Source organism: Amblyomma maculatum, chromosome 4 (genome assembly GCF_055883805.1).
Source record: "Amblyomma maculatum isolate TAMU_Amacu chromosome 4, ASM5588380v1, whole genome shotgun sequence".
Classification (NCBI taxonomy): Eukaryota; Metazoa; Arthropoda; class Arachnida; order Ixodida; family Ixodidae; genus Amblyomma; species Amblyomma maculatum.
The window spans coordinates 77,237,566-77,252,647 of record NC_139347.1 but is presented as its reverse complement, the minus strand read 5'-3'; the positions used below and the strand labels follow the sequence as shown (position 1 = coordinate 77,252,647).

The window sequence follows — 15,082 nt, the reverse complement described above, 5'->3', positions numbered from 1 at the left end:
TTTCACTCCTTAATTTTATTTGCAGCTTTGGTTTTTGGAACACTTAGTGTTTGGTTGTTAGCGCACTCTATGAACTCTTCAAGCGGCTCCGAAAAAGCACTGCATAAGCTTCACTGTAGGAGTTGCTCAAACAGTTGCGTTTTGTAATTTGTTTCTTTTTTAGCACGAGACTATTACATTAAAAGCTAGCTTGCTTTTCGAGCAGAGCTGTGATTATGACAAGCGGGTTTAATTTTTCTGGCTGGTTTATTAGCGAAATCCGGGTTCCAGATGTCTGTATTCATATAAAAAGCACCTAAAACGCAGACAAATTTCGCGTGAAGTTGTTCATTTCTAGTCCGCACAGAAACAGCAACTCTTAGCGTTGGTTACATTGTCCCGCCGCAAAAACTTCAAATAAGCTCTTTGAGGTGATGCAGTACAGCGGCAAATAGATGATAGCGCATGGCAACCTACTAAAAGCCTGAAAGGAAGAATTCCGTAAAACTGGTTTACTGAACTCCACAAGTGCTACAAATTTGCCGCTCAAATTGGCAAAAGTCGTGACCTTCCATCCATTCTTACCTTTTCGCCGGGAAGGAGACTAAATTCAGGCGCTTCGACCGAAAGGTGCAGGAATATTTCCGCTTTCGACGCCTGCATACTTCTGGACAATCCGCTGGCTCCGCGTCTGCGTTCCTTGATCGTGAAATAATTATCTCCTACGGCGCAAGTCATGTGCTCGTCACCCTCGCCTAGAAATAAAAAGGTAGGGAAATGAAACGAGAGCGAACAGCACGGGCGGCAAATCACCTAAAAGCCTAAATTAAAAAAAAAATTAAAACTTTCATTGGGATATAAAATTCTCGATGGCAAATGCACATGGATTATTTTTTTTGTTTTAATTTTTCGTGAAATGCTGTTTTGCTTCCGCTTGATGATTCGCCTTTTCTTTTTCTTTTCTTCGTGACTTCATGTTATCTAAAGGAATACAAACTGAAACAGCGACTGATTCGTTTTCGAGAGGCAGCGCTTACCAGCGTCGATGGTCGTCGCTGGTGCACCTCCGGCAGTGGAGCGTGAGCCCGAAGAAGCAGTGCCGTTCGCAAAAGCATCTTTCCGAGAGAACCACTTTGGCACCCAAGCACCGATAGGGCCGAAGGCGTAGCGTTCTCTGCCACCCCGATTGCCGTCGTTGTGTTGGGAGGACACGGCCGGTAGCTGCGAACACGTGACGCCATGTGACAATAGGAGGTTGGCATCTTGACAATGCATGTGAAAAGTGAAGGCGAAGCGACCGCCAAAGAGCGACAGACTTTACAGAGAGATTAATTTGCAAAATAAGGTAGAAAGGTCGGCTCGGTGCTGAGAATATTTAGCCTACAGCTATTGCGCCGGGGATAGTGGGGAAGGAGGCGATGAAAGTGGACAGAATTGGAAAGGGGTGCGCATTGTACGTCATATATATATATATATATATATATATATATATATATATATATATATATATATATATATATATATATATATATATATATATATATATATATATATATATATATATATATACAGTGCATTTTACTGGTGTACTAAGATTATATAATGGGTACGTCATACTTCAAACAACCGGCTCGGGAGCTGGATAGCGATCACTGCTTCCGCGTAGTACTAATCTGAGGAACTTACAAATAGGCATGCCAAATTTTCTCTACTAAGAAAAGAGGCTTTGCACCAATTAGCTTATATTTTAAATTATTGTTATTGCTGATTTTATAATGATATTTGTGCTTTCCCGGGTTTTTTGTGTTTTTCAGCAAGTTGACATGAATGTTTTTGTCATGGCATGTGTAGTGTTTGAACAAATAATTTAGCTTGTGCTTGAAATGACGTCTGAAAGCTTAATTTTAGTATATGGAATATCAGGATTGTGCAGATATTTATTTTTTCCAGTACCCCTCGAAGCCCATTTTTTTTTTTTTTGCGGTTCCTAGAGAGTTGCCACCAAAAAAAAAAAACCTATAAAGAAATGTGCAAGTGTCCTATAAAGTGTCCTATAGGAAGTGTCCTATAAAGCGAGCAGTGCGGTATAATTTTGATTTTCTGAATCATTCTTGCTACGATTTTTATTTTTATGTTCCTACCTTTCCTGGATTTTCGTGTTCTTTTTTTTTTTTTCAGTAAGTTCTCACTGGGAATATATTTTTAATTCTATGTGTAATCTTTAGGTCAGCTAATATGCCTGTCAAAGACTGTCTAAATAGCTACGTTTTGGCATATTGTCATTGATGACCAACGATGAGGACGAAGTGATGCGCTCGTACGTGGAACGCGAATAGAACGGAGTGCGTGTTCTTTTGGTCGTGCAAATTGCGGCTCGTCTGTAGTGTGTCATCTATCACCTATATTCATATTTTCTGCAAATATAATCATTTAGTGTTGCACGTCACAATGCAATATCTTGGAGCAAAATGGTAAAAATACTCCATTTAATAAAAGAAAATCCCAAGGCGCGACAATCACGTTTTTTTCCAGAGTCAAAAATCTTAGAATTGCACAATTCGCCCCTTTTAGTGGGTTCACGAAACTTACCCCTGTTGGGGCAGTCTGGTCTACTGCTCGTCTTCCGTCAGCGTACTGCCGGTACTGGGATAGTACGCACACTGTGCAGTACACCTGCAGAAGCATTCAACGCTTAGGATCACGGTGACAGTTGTCAGCTAAAGAAGCATCTGGTTCACAGATCTCGTTCTGTAATACATATTACACACGAGCACGCACGCATCACGCACCCAATCAAAGAGAACGGCACCAATATGCGAGTTTTCAGAGCAATGGTTTCTCTGCCTGAGCCAGTGGGTACGTCTATATCTAAGAATGTTGGTTTTTACAACTCAAGAAACGGCACTGAACAATTACTCCGGCGGTTTCCCCAAGTTTTTTATTGGTTATTCATTTTTGCACTTAAGGTCTTTAGTTGAGGATATCGCATGGCAGTTTGCACAAGCACACGAATACAGACTAATACACGTACAAATACAAACTTAAATTGTCTTCCTTCACTCCATTTTAAACCATGGGCGGTCGTTCTGTGCTACAAGATAAGTTGTCTTATTAGCTGCCTTAACTGCGTAAGTGTGGGCCGAGGCGAGCTTAAAATAACCAGCAGAAACGCAGGAATTGAGGTATGTAAGGGATCGATTACTTACATTTACTGAGCATAAGATGTAGTCGACGATATGCATGGCAATGACGAACCCGTTGATTTGCTGTAATTACAGAAAAAGTAGAAAAGAGAGTGACGCGCTAAAACGACACAAACCGTGGAATAATGGAGGGCACAGGTGTTCTGTGCTATAGCTTAGGAAAAGTAACATCAATATAATGCGGCAATAGTTACGGTCACGCTGAAGAAGCGTATATTGCGATATTCCTTGGGCAGTTAAACAGCTTTTATCATGTATACCGTCTGATTTGTAGCTGCCGTTGTAAGTACTACAGCTGAGCTTCGTTATAACGAAGCCTAAGGGCCACGCGATTTCTTTATTGTTATTTGTTGTTTTGTCGTGGCCATAGGGAAAGGTGGCTGCATCGGGCGTATGTTGACGGGCGTCTTAATTGTCACCGCGCTTACTGATGACGACATTCCTGGCATTTCATGTGCCGAACATCTTCGGTGTCGAGAGAGCCTTCAACGTCTGCGCTGAGCGCGGTCAGCGCTGACAAATTCAGGCACACCAGCCGACAATGCACAACCACAACCTTGTGCATTCTTTTTTGTTGTTGTCGTTTTAAGGCGCCTGTTGTTGTTGTTGTCGTTCTACGGCACCTACAAGAAACTAGGCTTGGAGGGATGGTTTCATAGAGGACATGACGATACCTATACAGATTATTTCACCCTCCTTTGGCCCGCGGCGGTAGAATGACGTGCGGCGGCGATTCTGCCGCAACTGCCCATCATAAAACTTCTCTGCATGATGGTTATGTTCAGTGGACAGTAAGTACGCCGGATGGAGCGCTAGTGATCACAATTTCAAGATATGCAGGTTGTCCCGTGTAACTTCGGGGAAGACTCGAATAATATAAGGCACTTCGGACGCGAATTGAACCTGGCGCAGGATGTTGAAATTCGCCTAGAGTAACTTAGTCATGGGGTATAAACCAACGCACAGAGTAATAAGGAAAGGCGAACAGAAGTTTAAATACGCAACAGTTCCTCCTTCCCTTTCACTCAAGTTCATCACAATGCGGTTCTCGCAGAAGCCGTTTAAAGCTATAACTCCATGAGAAGTGAAATAAAGCTTTTGTCTCACGACCTCTAAGGGTATCTATCTTCACCGCATTGGTTCTCAAACTGGAAATTGAGGCAATTTTCTTACCGTTTATGCGTTTGGAAAGGGCTCGTGAGAACAACTACACATGACCAGCATGGACATTTAGCCAAGCCTGCCTAGTGGCGAGAGCAGTGGCATCCTAATTTTCCCTCGACGCTACCTAAAAACGTTTCAGCCGTAATCACGACAATAAGTTAAAAAGAGAGAACGTAAGTGAGGCTTACGAGGTCTGTGATGAAGTAGAACGAAAGGGATATGTCGTAAAGGGTCGCTAGAGGTACGAAGGTCAGCCAAGGGAGTAGCATGAGACGGTTGTTCTGCAAGAGAGTATAAGCGAGAAAAATTACAACTAAGTTAAGTTAAGTTAAGTTAAATTGGTTCACAGGAAGGGAAAGGCGCAGTAACTGTCACACTTGCTCTGTGGACACCCGAACCGCGCCGTAAGGGAAGGGAGGAGGGTGGGAATGAAAGTGAAAGAGAGAAAGAGGAGCCGTAGTGGAGGGCTACGGAGTAATTTCGACCACCTGGGGATCTTTAACGTGCGCTGACATCGCACAGCACACGACGCCTCTTCGTTTCGCCTCCATCGAAACGCAGCCGCCGAGGTCGGATTCGAACCCGGGAACTCCGGCACAGTGGTCGGGCGTCTTATCATTGCACCACCCCGGCGGGGCAAGAAGAAAGTGTGATTTTTAGTGTGTCGTAAAATTGTAGTATTGCGTAACGTTGTACTACCAAAGCTTCTGGTATACTTTCCGCATCTTGCTTCTTCACAATAGAGTTTCTGAAATGGGTTCTATTTAAAGCCATTCGGTAGACGAATGGAAAAAGCATAATATTGGAGCATCTGTAAATTTAATGGGGCAGCTTTTTGCGAACTGGTGGTTCCTTATATGCTCTCTCTACATCTCAGCAAACAAACGACCACTATGTTCGAAAGGAAAAAAATCACCATGACGTAAATGAAGGTCAATGCGAGACATTTTTCTTTTTCCGTGTTCTGTTCTAAATACCGAATGAGCCAGCTTCAAACCCTAATAGGATTTTTAAAATTGGGGGGAGGATACTATGGAAACGGAAGCGACATTGATCGATGCTGGCCTGTCGGAGACGCAGGACCGACGGCGTATGCCTTTTTCGAATATACTCCGCACGTAGGCCTGCGAGGTAATAACCTACGCTTTGAAAGCAAACGCATAATAGCGTTCTGAGAGCCAGAGAGTACGTGCAAGCGTGTTGAGCACTGAAAGCGCATGAACGGTTGACGCAATCATTCAGTCTCCTGAGGGCTCTTCTTTCTTTTTTTTTTTTTTTTTTTATGCGCGCATCCTGAATCCTTTGCGTCCTGAATTAACGTGTACCCTTGAAAGGTTCTTATAAAGAACAAGGACTCATATAGTACATCGTGTGGAGCCTTTGCAGCTCTGAGACCCATCATAGTTTTCTTTTTGTTGATGTCGGGACTAGAGCAAGATTAGGCTTACCGCCTTCCCCGCTACAGGACTGAAGTGCACCAGTGTATGGGATAAAGTTTCCTCGCGTAGAAAGTGAAAAGGAGGGGCGTATTGATAGTATAATCGAATGGCTTCTATTGCAGCTCTCACCAGCACTGGGGCGCCGAGAATAAGGCGCAGATTGTGAAATGAAGTACAGATGTGTACAAACACGAGTTTACAGTGACTGAAAGCACTTACAGTATACAAGCCCAATAGTAGAACCATGGAGAAGACGACGCACAGCCCCGAAAGTACCAGGAGCAGAAGAACTAGCGTGAAACCGACTGGAAAGAAAAAAAACATCATGTGATGGTCATAAGAAGAAGAATGTGGGGTGTGGAGGTGATTTTAGGGAGGCAATTTTCAATAAGCGTCAAAACAAAATTGGGAGGACAGTTAACGGTAAGAGGCGGCAGCGTTAACTGCTCTCGTTTGCAAATTCTTCTTGCAACAAGGAGAGTTTCTGCAAGGAGAGTGCATCTGCAAGAAACAAGAGTCCTTGCGGACCTTATAGTTCCTTCTTTCTTCGTCCATGTAAGCGAAGTACATGTAGGCGAACAACGGTCCTTGCGAACCCTTGTTCCCCTACATGGATTTTGCTATTTGGCTAATTACTGAACCCTTAATAGTTTCCTCTAATATCCTACACACACATTTTTTTTTTTTTGGCATAGAATCCCATGTGGAAGTCCACTCAGCATAGACATGCTGCGTGGGCCTGCATGCCCTGCCCGGGCTAGCGAAGCGTGTCTGATTACGAATGCAAGGGTCCTTCCTGGACGGCTAATACTTATTTCACCCTCTCATTGAAAGGAGAGGCCAAATTTGGCCGCTCCTGCCGAATCGGCCTTGTTATATAGTTGCTTGACGTCAGGAAATCCTACGGCTAATCAGAGCCCGGCCATGGCAGCCACCAACTACCACCTGCCAGAGCCGTGCCCGTGAGTTCTGGGCACTTCGGGGGACGTTGGCGCCAGGACGGAAGGGAGAACAAAGCGACGAACCGACAGGGAGACCATGAAGGCGAATCTGAACGTTGCTTGGCGAAACTTTGAGTGTGCGTCTGACGCCTACGTGCTGAAAGCTCTGACGCCAGAGGAGCGCATGCGTCATCAACATCTTCTTCAGGGTCTTAAGATGGGCGAAGATAGCGCGCGGCGTAGAAGTCTGCCTCTTGTCCTGCAGTACGAGCCGCACATGCACAGTACTTGTTACGCGTGAGAAAATCGGGAGCGGTGCGTGTGTTGCGTAATTCGCGCTCCTGCGGGCAACTGGTCTCGTGCTCAAACTTTGAGGCGCATTATTTATTTATTTATTTATTTATTTATTTATTTATTTATTTATTTATTTATTTATTTATTTATTTATTTATTTATTTATTTATTTATTTATTTATTCCTCAAAGGTCCGCGGACATTACATGAGGGGTGGGCTGTGAAATTTAATATGAATACAAAACATCTTCAATGGCGGTTTTGTATTGGCTGATGTTGGTGATGGTTGACATTTCGGATCTTATCTTGTAGCATAGCCTGCTCTTACTCGTGCATTCTCATGCGGCGCCACGGGACCATCCTTCGGCGTGGCACGGACCCCTTGCAAGCAGTAGATCTAGACGTCCCACTCAGCCGCCCCAGCGACGCGGCGGAAGGATGGTTGTATCTGGCTGAGAAGAGACCTTGCTAAGAGGTTCAGTTTCATTCATCTTCTACGCCAGTATACTGCAAAGAATTTCATGCTTACCTTCTACTCTAGAAAGTGTGTTCGCCGATTTACATTATTAGATGTTTCCAAAATTGATTTGTTTTGGCCTGACTCCTATATTTCTTGTTGGTTGGTTGGTTCATAGGAAGGGAAAGGCGCAGTATCTGTCACACTTGCTCTGTGGACACCTGAACCGCGCCGTAAGGGAAGGGATGAAGGTGGGAGTGAAAGTGGATAGAGAGAAAGGGGGGCCGTAGTGGAGGGCTACGGAGTAATTTCGACCACCTGGGGATCTTTAACGTGCGCTGACATCGCACAGCACACGGACGCCACTTCGTTTCGCCTCCATCGAAACGCAGCCGCCGAGGCCGGGATTATATTTCTTGTTCATTTGTTTATATCTGCGTGGTGGAAAGGCAAAATGCTTGCATGGGCCGCTCCTAGTTTGGTATTTCATTATATGTATTAAATCAGGGGAGCGCATGTCAAAACGAGGACTTGATATGTGCCTGAATCTGCTGTGGAACTGGGTGAGCACACGTAAGGGAGCTGAGCCACGGTCGTACGATTAGATATTACAATAAGCAAGGTAGTTGCCGTAATTTATGTAAAACATTTTATCAGTTAAATTGGAGGTGCTTGGCGTCATGCAACCAATTTTTCTCATTATCTAGATTAGGGCATGAAGGGCAGGTTTAGAAGAATCGACGAGACTCGAGAAGTACATTCGCTGTACAGAGGTTATATAGCGCGGAGAAGGACGAGTCGCGTCGATCCATAACACTGTGTATTGTTTGTATTGTTGGGGCTGGGGCAGCATGTGGCTACGTTTTACATGTGACGGCCCCAGGCCACTGCATTTATGCAATAAAATTAAAATCATCTGCAGCAGAGATATTCAGATATGTGGCGCAAAAAACACAAGCACAAGAGAAGATACACAACACACGCGCACACTACCAACTGTAATTAGAATTTGAAAACACTTCCTCTTCACCACGCCTCCTCTTCTACACTCAGGCACATTTCATCTTCCTCTTCTTTGCCAAGCTGATAATGGCACTCTCTTCCTCGCAGACCTTAACATCGTCCAAACATGGTATTGACCAATCTCATCTTCCTCTTCTTCTCTTCTTCCTCTTCTTTATCGGGGGGATAGTGACACTTTCTTCCTCACAGACCATATACCTCGTCCAAACATGACAGTCACAAATTCTCACTGTCTTGTTACCGCACACCTCTGCTTTGCCCAGTAACTCATACCACGCTGGACAAAAAAATATCACCACATTGTCACATAGTCATACACTAAACACCACCGCCACACATATCCAGTAGGACATGTCCATCCACACCACATAACTTGTGTCCAAGAATAACAACTTTAGGCCAAGAATAACAGCTTGAGGCCCGATAGTAATCTCGTTCTTTGCATTACTCAGGAGGTTTGCTCAATAAAATTTTTGCGCCACATATCTGAATATGATGCAGCAGCAACTAGCCCCTCAAGCCGTTATTTTGAGCAGAGATATTCTTTTTGATAACAACTAATAAATAAAAATTAGGGTAATTAAGTAAATGATACAAGAGATCCGCAACTAGCGCGCTCTGTGACTATCACTATAATTCATTTGTTAAAGTAAAACAGTCCTAGGTCAAACAAAAGTGTTAAAGACATATCTGACATGCATGACAACAAACTAGTTCGGTTTATAGTGGTGTGTTCATTCCCATAATTTTAATCTTATACTTTTAAATGCCAATCTAATTGTCAGAAAATTATTAACCGAATATTTTCCTTCTACCCATCCATTCTCTTGCTGTGCAGAGACAAGGTCAGAAATAGCGAAACATTCATGTATTCTCACCTGTGGATAGAAGCTCCGAGTGGACGTGGCACACGCCTGTCGCGATCATGATGGTGTAAAACACCTGCGATAAGATTGGTAAGGAAGTTAACTGTCGAGAAATTTCAAGCTAAAGGTCCTTGAGACAGTAGCAATGAGCACTAAGTTGGAAGGAAGGCATTTTGAAGTAGTCACGGCGTTGTAAAAAGAATGCCGTTTTAAAACAGTGACAAAAAAATTAAGGGAAAAACATGTGACATTCAACTCTGCTCACTATCCAAATAACAAAGCGAGAAAATTTATAGTGAAAGCTATACGCATTGTAATATACGCGGTACCGATTTGTTGTCTTGGACATGGCCTGAATAACTGTGTTCGGAAGCTGAATTTACAAAGAATTCCACAAGAAGTATAATCTACCAAATTCCCAAAGGAGGCAACCGAAAGGCTTCGCGAGCGCAGTTATAACGCCTGTTATTTACTATCTAGACATGTGGTCATTAAGTTTTGCTCCGTGAGTGCGACGCTATAGTGAAAGCTTTGCATGTTCGTCGCAGGAAGTTCGGACAAGTTACGCATGATATTACAGAATCGGTGGGGCGGAAGTACAATGCATGGGGGAGGCTTGTGCGAGCACCGCATCGGTTTCAGCATTACAGACGGCGGGGCTGCAGGCCTACACTGCCTCCTCGAGCAAAATGCACTTGAAAGACACGTGATAATGAAGGTTTTGTAATCAGTAAGTCTCTTAAAATGGCAGAAGAGAAAAGGTTTTAACTGTCTGCTTTCCGGAGCGTCAGGTTAATCTGCTGTCTCTGTCATTTCTAATCAAGCCAACTTTTGTATATATATATATATATATATATATATATATATATATATATATATATATATATATATATATATATATATATACTACTTTGTGTTTAATTATCTTTCCCCTAAACAGATTACAATACTAATTTCTGTGATTATCCAAGCAAACTTCAAAAAAAAAAGACAAAGTACCATCCCCAACGCTTTCCTTGGCCTCGCCGACTGTTGGCTTCTTTCCTTCATATATATATATATATATATATATATATATATATATATATATATATATATATATATATATATATATATATATATATTTATATATATATATATTTATATACTGGTGAACACTCTCAAGGTTCGTATACAGACAACATTAATACCCGAGAAAGTAGCAGGGGGGACAGCGGCCGATGTAGCTCAGTTGGAAGAGCACCGGACGCGATATTCGGAGGTCGTGGGTTCGGTCCCCACCATCGGCTGTTGTTTTTCCTTCTACTTTGTGTTTATCTTTCTCCTAAACAGATTACATTACTAATATATGCGATTATGAAGTAAAAATTAAAAAAAAGACATAAAACATAATCCCCAATGCTTTCCTTGGCCTCGCCGACTGTTGGCTTCTTTCCTTCATGTATTATAACGAGCACCCTCATTTCCCCTTCATTTATCTGCTTGTATATATATATATATATATATATATATAAACAGGATGTCACGCAACTTTCTCGATTATCTATTTTATTCCAACAGTTTCGGACGGTGGACCGTCCTTCTTCAAGGTAGAATTGAGAATGGAGAATAAGTCCGCATATTACACCACTGTTAGGAAAGGGAGAGAGAATTCTCGCTCTCCGTCTTTGGAGAAGCAAACATTACTGAATAGATAGTAAGGGCGAAAAGCTCCCGTTGATTATTGGCTGGTAATGCAACAGAGACGGAGAAAGAAGAAAAAAAAAGAAAAAAAAAAGGGTGGGTTGGGGGAGAGGGGCAAAAAGAGAAAGTGGAGAGCCGACGAATGTTGCATACGCGCCGTGCTTCCACGAAGACGACACCAAAAGCAAGGCAAGTCTCCCTCGAAGGAAGCCAGAAATTGAGCAAAGGTTCAGAATAACACTAGAAAAAAAAAAGTGTAAAACAGACAACGCGAGCATGCATACCAGGACGGCCAGCTGGGGGGCAGATGTTCAAAAAACGGATTTTTGAACACCTGCACCGCTGTAGATCCAGGCCTAGGCGTAGGCCCAGCAGCTCCGCCATGGTGGAAGAACCCAGGTATGACAGGTGCAGCTGTCTGTGCAGTTCCCCGCCCTGCAACTGCACAGACAGCTGCACCTGTCATACCTGGGTTCTTCCACCATGGCGGAGCTGCTGGGCCTACGCCTAGGCCTGGATCTACTGCTTGAACTGACTCCGCCGCCACCCAGGTGTGCCGTGCTATGTGACTCCCGCGCTGCCCTCAGCCGCCTTCGAACCACCGGCCGGGGAACTCCGCTGCTGTGCCAGATTCGCGCACGTCTCAAGCACTTGGCGGAGCGTGGCTGCGCTATACGGGCACAGTGGATCCCCGGGCACTGCGGCATAGAGGGCAACGAACGTGCCGACGAGCTCGCGACCGCAGCACATGAACTCCCTCCTAGCGACGAGCAACTCGCTTTGGAGGATGTGCGTGCGGTAATCGACGATCACCTCCGGACGCAGCACCCCGACCCACGCATTGCAAGAGGTGAGCGCATTCACAGTGTCAGCGGCCGCTCGCTGACTCGGCTGCAACGCGCAATGATCCTCCGTGCACGCATTGGATGTGTGTGGCCTGGGGAACGACGGATGCGCCACGGACTTGCCAATAGTGACGTGTGTGACGGCTGTGGCGAGGTAGAAACTCTCGAACATCTTCTACTGCGCTGCACCGCGCTAGCCGAACCACGACGTGAGTTGCTGGCGGCTTACAGAGCGCAGGGGGTAATCCCGGACAGCGTAGCTGTGCTCCTGTGGCCGCCGGGCTGTGCGCGCGCCCGCGAGCGAGCTCACGTGATCTTGTGTGAGTACATCGAACAGGCGGGCTTGATGACCCGCCTATTTCACCTCGCCAGATAGTGCGCGCGAGCGAGCTCACGTGATCTTGTGTGAGTACATCGAACAGGCGGGCTTGATGACCCGCCTATTTCACCTCGCCAGATAGTGCGCGCTGGGACTGAACGCTCCACGTGTGCTATTTCCCACAATAACGGCTGATCGCCCACGACAGCCGTCAGTGTTTTGTACAGTGTGCAAGTGCGTGCGTAGTGAACAGTTGCCTGGACGTGGAGCTATTGCGGAGGCCCGCCCGACGTGCCGAGTACTCAGTGACCTAAGACGTTTGCGGGTGGGCCTCATGCAAACTACTGTATACTGTACCATAGTGTATATATTTCTTTTATTTTTACCTACTCTTTTCTTTCTCCCTATCACTCACCTCTTTGATTTCCTCTACCTTCTCCTCGCTATCCCTTCATTTCCGCCGCCCCAGTTCAGGTGCTTCAGATATAAGATAGCAGATACCGGGGCTGGCAAACATCTTTTCTTTCCTTTGTACATACAATAAATAACCACTACACACACCGCTGGGGAGTGGGCCGTCCTGGTGTGTGTGTGTGTGTGTGTGTGTGTGTGTGTGTGTGTGTGTGTGTGTGTGTGTGTGTGTGTGTGTGTGTGTGTGTGTGTGTGTGTGTGTGTGTGTGTGTGTGTGTGTGTGTGTGTGTGTGTGTGTGTGTGTGTGTGTGTGTGTGTGTGTGTGTGTGTGTGTGTGTGTGTGTGTGTGTGTGTGTGTGTGTGTGTGTGTGTGTGTGTGTGTGTGTGTGTGTGTGTGTGTGTGTGTGTGTGTGTGTGTGTGTGTGTGTGTGTGTGTGTGTGTGTGTGTGTGTGTGTGTGTGTGTGTGTGTGTGTGTGTGTGTGTGTGTGTGTGTGTGTGTGTGTGTGTGTGTGTGTGTGTGTGTGTGTGTGTGTGTGTGTGTGTGTGTGTGTGTGTGTGTGTGTGTGTGTGTGTGTGTGTGTGTGTGTGTGTGTGTGTGTGTGTGTGTGTGTGTGTGTGTGTGTGTGTGTGTGTGTGTGTGTGTGTGTGTGTGTGTGTGTGTGTGTGTGTGTGTGTGTGTGTGTGTGTGTGTGTGTGTGTGTGTGTGTGTGTGTGTGTGTGTGTGTGTGTGTGTGTGTGTGTGTGTGTGTGTGTGTGTGTGTGTGTGTGTGTGTGTGTGTGTGTGTGTGTGTGTGTGTGTGTGTGTGTGTGTGTGTGTGTGTGTGTGTGTGTGTGTGTGTGTGTGTGTGTGTGTGTGTGTGTGTGTTAAACCTTTGGCCTTTAACAATGGCGTGATCGCTACGGCTCCATCCTGTGGCTTAGACGAAAATCCTTTGGCCTTCGGACTTTTGACCAAGACTGTACAAATGTCATCAGTTCGGATCCCTGTCGCAAGCCATTCTTTAACTTGGCCAAAGTCGTCTGCAACTCAAGTCTACAATAACCGCCGCGCACAATTGCTCTGTGTCAGAAGGTAGTCTGCTGTTAAAGCTTGTCTTGTATACCTAACAAAAGCTAAGCATGAGAAAAACTCAGCAATTTCGATTACTCTGGCTTCTTTGGATGCAACTAGCACATGACCGGGTTGATTACAGGAGTATTGGAGAGGCATTCATCCTGCAGTGGTTATAGTCCGGATGATGATGGTGACTTCTTCGGTGAGATAAAGCATTAAAAAGTTATTTCGTTTACTGTTCAGTGGAGTAATACGCTGCGTACCATGACCGGCATTCATCAACAGCAATTGTTTTAGTTGTATAGAAAATGTATACAATATGCAACGCGAAATGACATGACTCCACCCGAAACGCTGTAAAACTAATGATTTTATCCTAACTTTGATACAAATGTCATGTCGGGAAAGCTTCCGCTATACGTGGAAGTCCGTCAGTGCTGAGTATTATATAGACGATCAGCCTGTCTAGTACTCTCTGAAGGAATTTTGCCCTCGATTGCGGATGGTTCTGCGTCACATGGCTATGGCACCATAGCATTTGCGTCATACGGCTGCTTGGTGATGTAATAGCAACCTTTATTTCTTTTAATGTTTTTTTCCAGGGATGGGAACAGGCGCTAAAAAGCTGCTTCAAAGAGCAGCTTGACGGGGCGACTGCCGCCGTATAATACGGCACTCGGCAGCAGACGACAAGTCACGCTTACGTAAATGTATAAATTATGAAAGGAACAATAACCGGGGTATAAAAAGGTCAAGGTAAGGCAAAGAAAATGCATGTAAATAATGCAGATACACGCCACAAGAGAGTACACAGTTCACTGTCGCGAGCCGTCAAGAGGACTGTCCCTCAGGAACAACGAACAACGCTGATGGCTTCTCTCGTAATGGGACATGTAATGCTTTTGCGTAAAAAAAAAAAATCTTATTTTGTGGTGAACCACAAAGCAGGAGTTTCGTTGCATTGACAAGGCAACGCCATACCCGACTGCTTAGGATGAAGTACACTCTCCTCGACAGCGTTTGTCGACGTGATTGCTCACTCTGAATTGGCGCATTCGCTACTAGTTTGCCTTATCTAGCCCGTGTAAGAATAGTTAAGTCAAATTGACAATTACAGATACATTCCAAAGCTGCAGCTTTTCTTATTGTCTAAGCTTTTTTAAAAGCTAACAGCAAAGGAACGTATAGAAATGTAACTTTGGGGCTTCGGACTCGTTTAAGAGAATAACCAATAACACGTTGATCTAGCTTACTAATTCGGTTAGCGGAGTTAATATCCCTTCATCTCCTTTTATATCCCCTGGTCCCTTCTCTCAAAGGGCAGGTTAGAAAACCGGCTTTTTCCGGTTACCCGCACCGCCTTTCTTTCTCTCTCGTTCTCTTCCTACTCCTTATCCTTTTTG

The 15,082-nt window shown here is 44.8% G+C and overlaps 1 protein-coding gene across 1 annotated transcript in view; it reads right to left on the bottom strand.

Annotated features, from left to right (window-relative positions):
• Positions 1 to 2,384: 2,384 nt before the first annotated feature.
• LOC146191473 (uncharacterized) overlaps positions 2,385 to 15,082 on the bottom strand; it is a 26,186-nt gene continuing 13,488 nt past the window's right edge. Inside the window, exons 2-7 of the mRNA XM_084600334.1 lie at positions 9,379 to 9,442; positions 6,005 to 6,090; positions 4,535 to 4,627; positions 3,186 to 3,245; positions 2,569 to 2,652; positions 2,385 to 2,393 (exon numbers count right to left, since the gene is read on the bottom strand). Coding sequence (XP_084456460.1) covers positions 2,385 to 2,393; positions 2,569 to 2,652; positions 3,186 to 3,245; positions 4,535 to 4,627; positions 6,005 to 6,090; positions 9,379 to 9,442 — 396 coding nt within the window. The remainder of the gene's footprint in view (positions 2,394 to 2,568; positions 2,653 to 3,185; positions 3,246 to 4,534; positions 4,628 to 6,004; positions 6,091 to 9,378; positions 9,443 to 15,082) is intronic.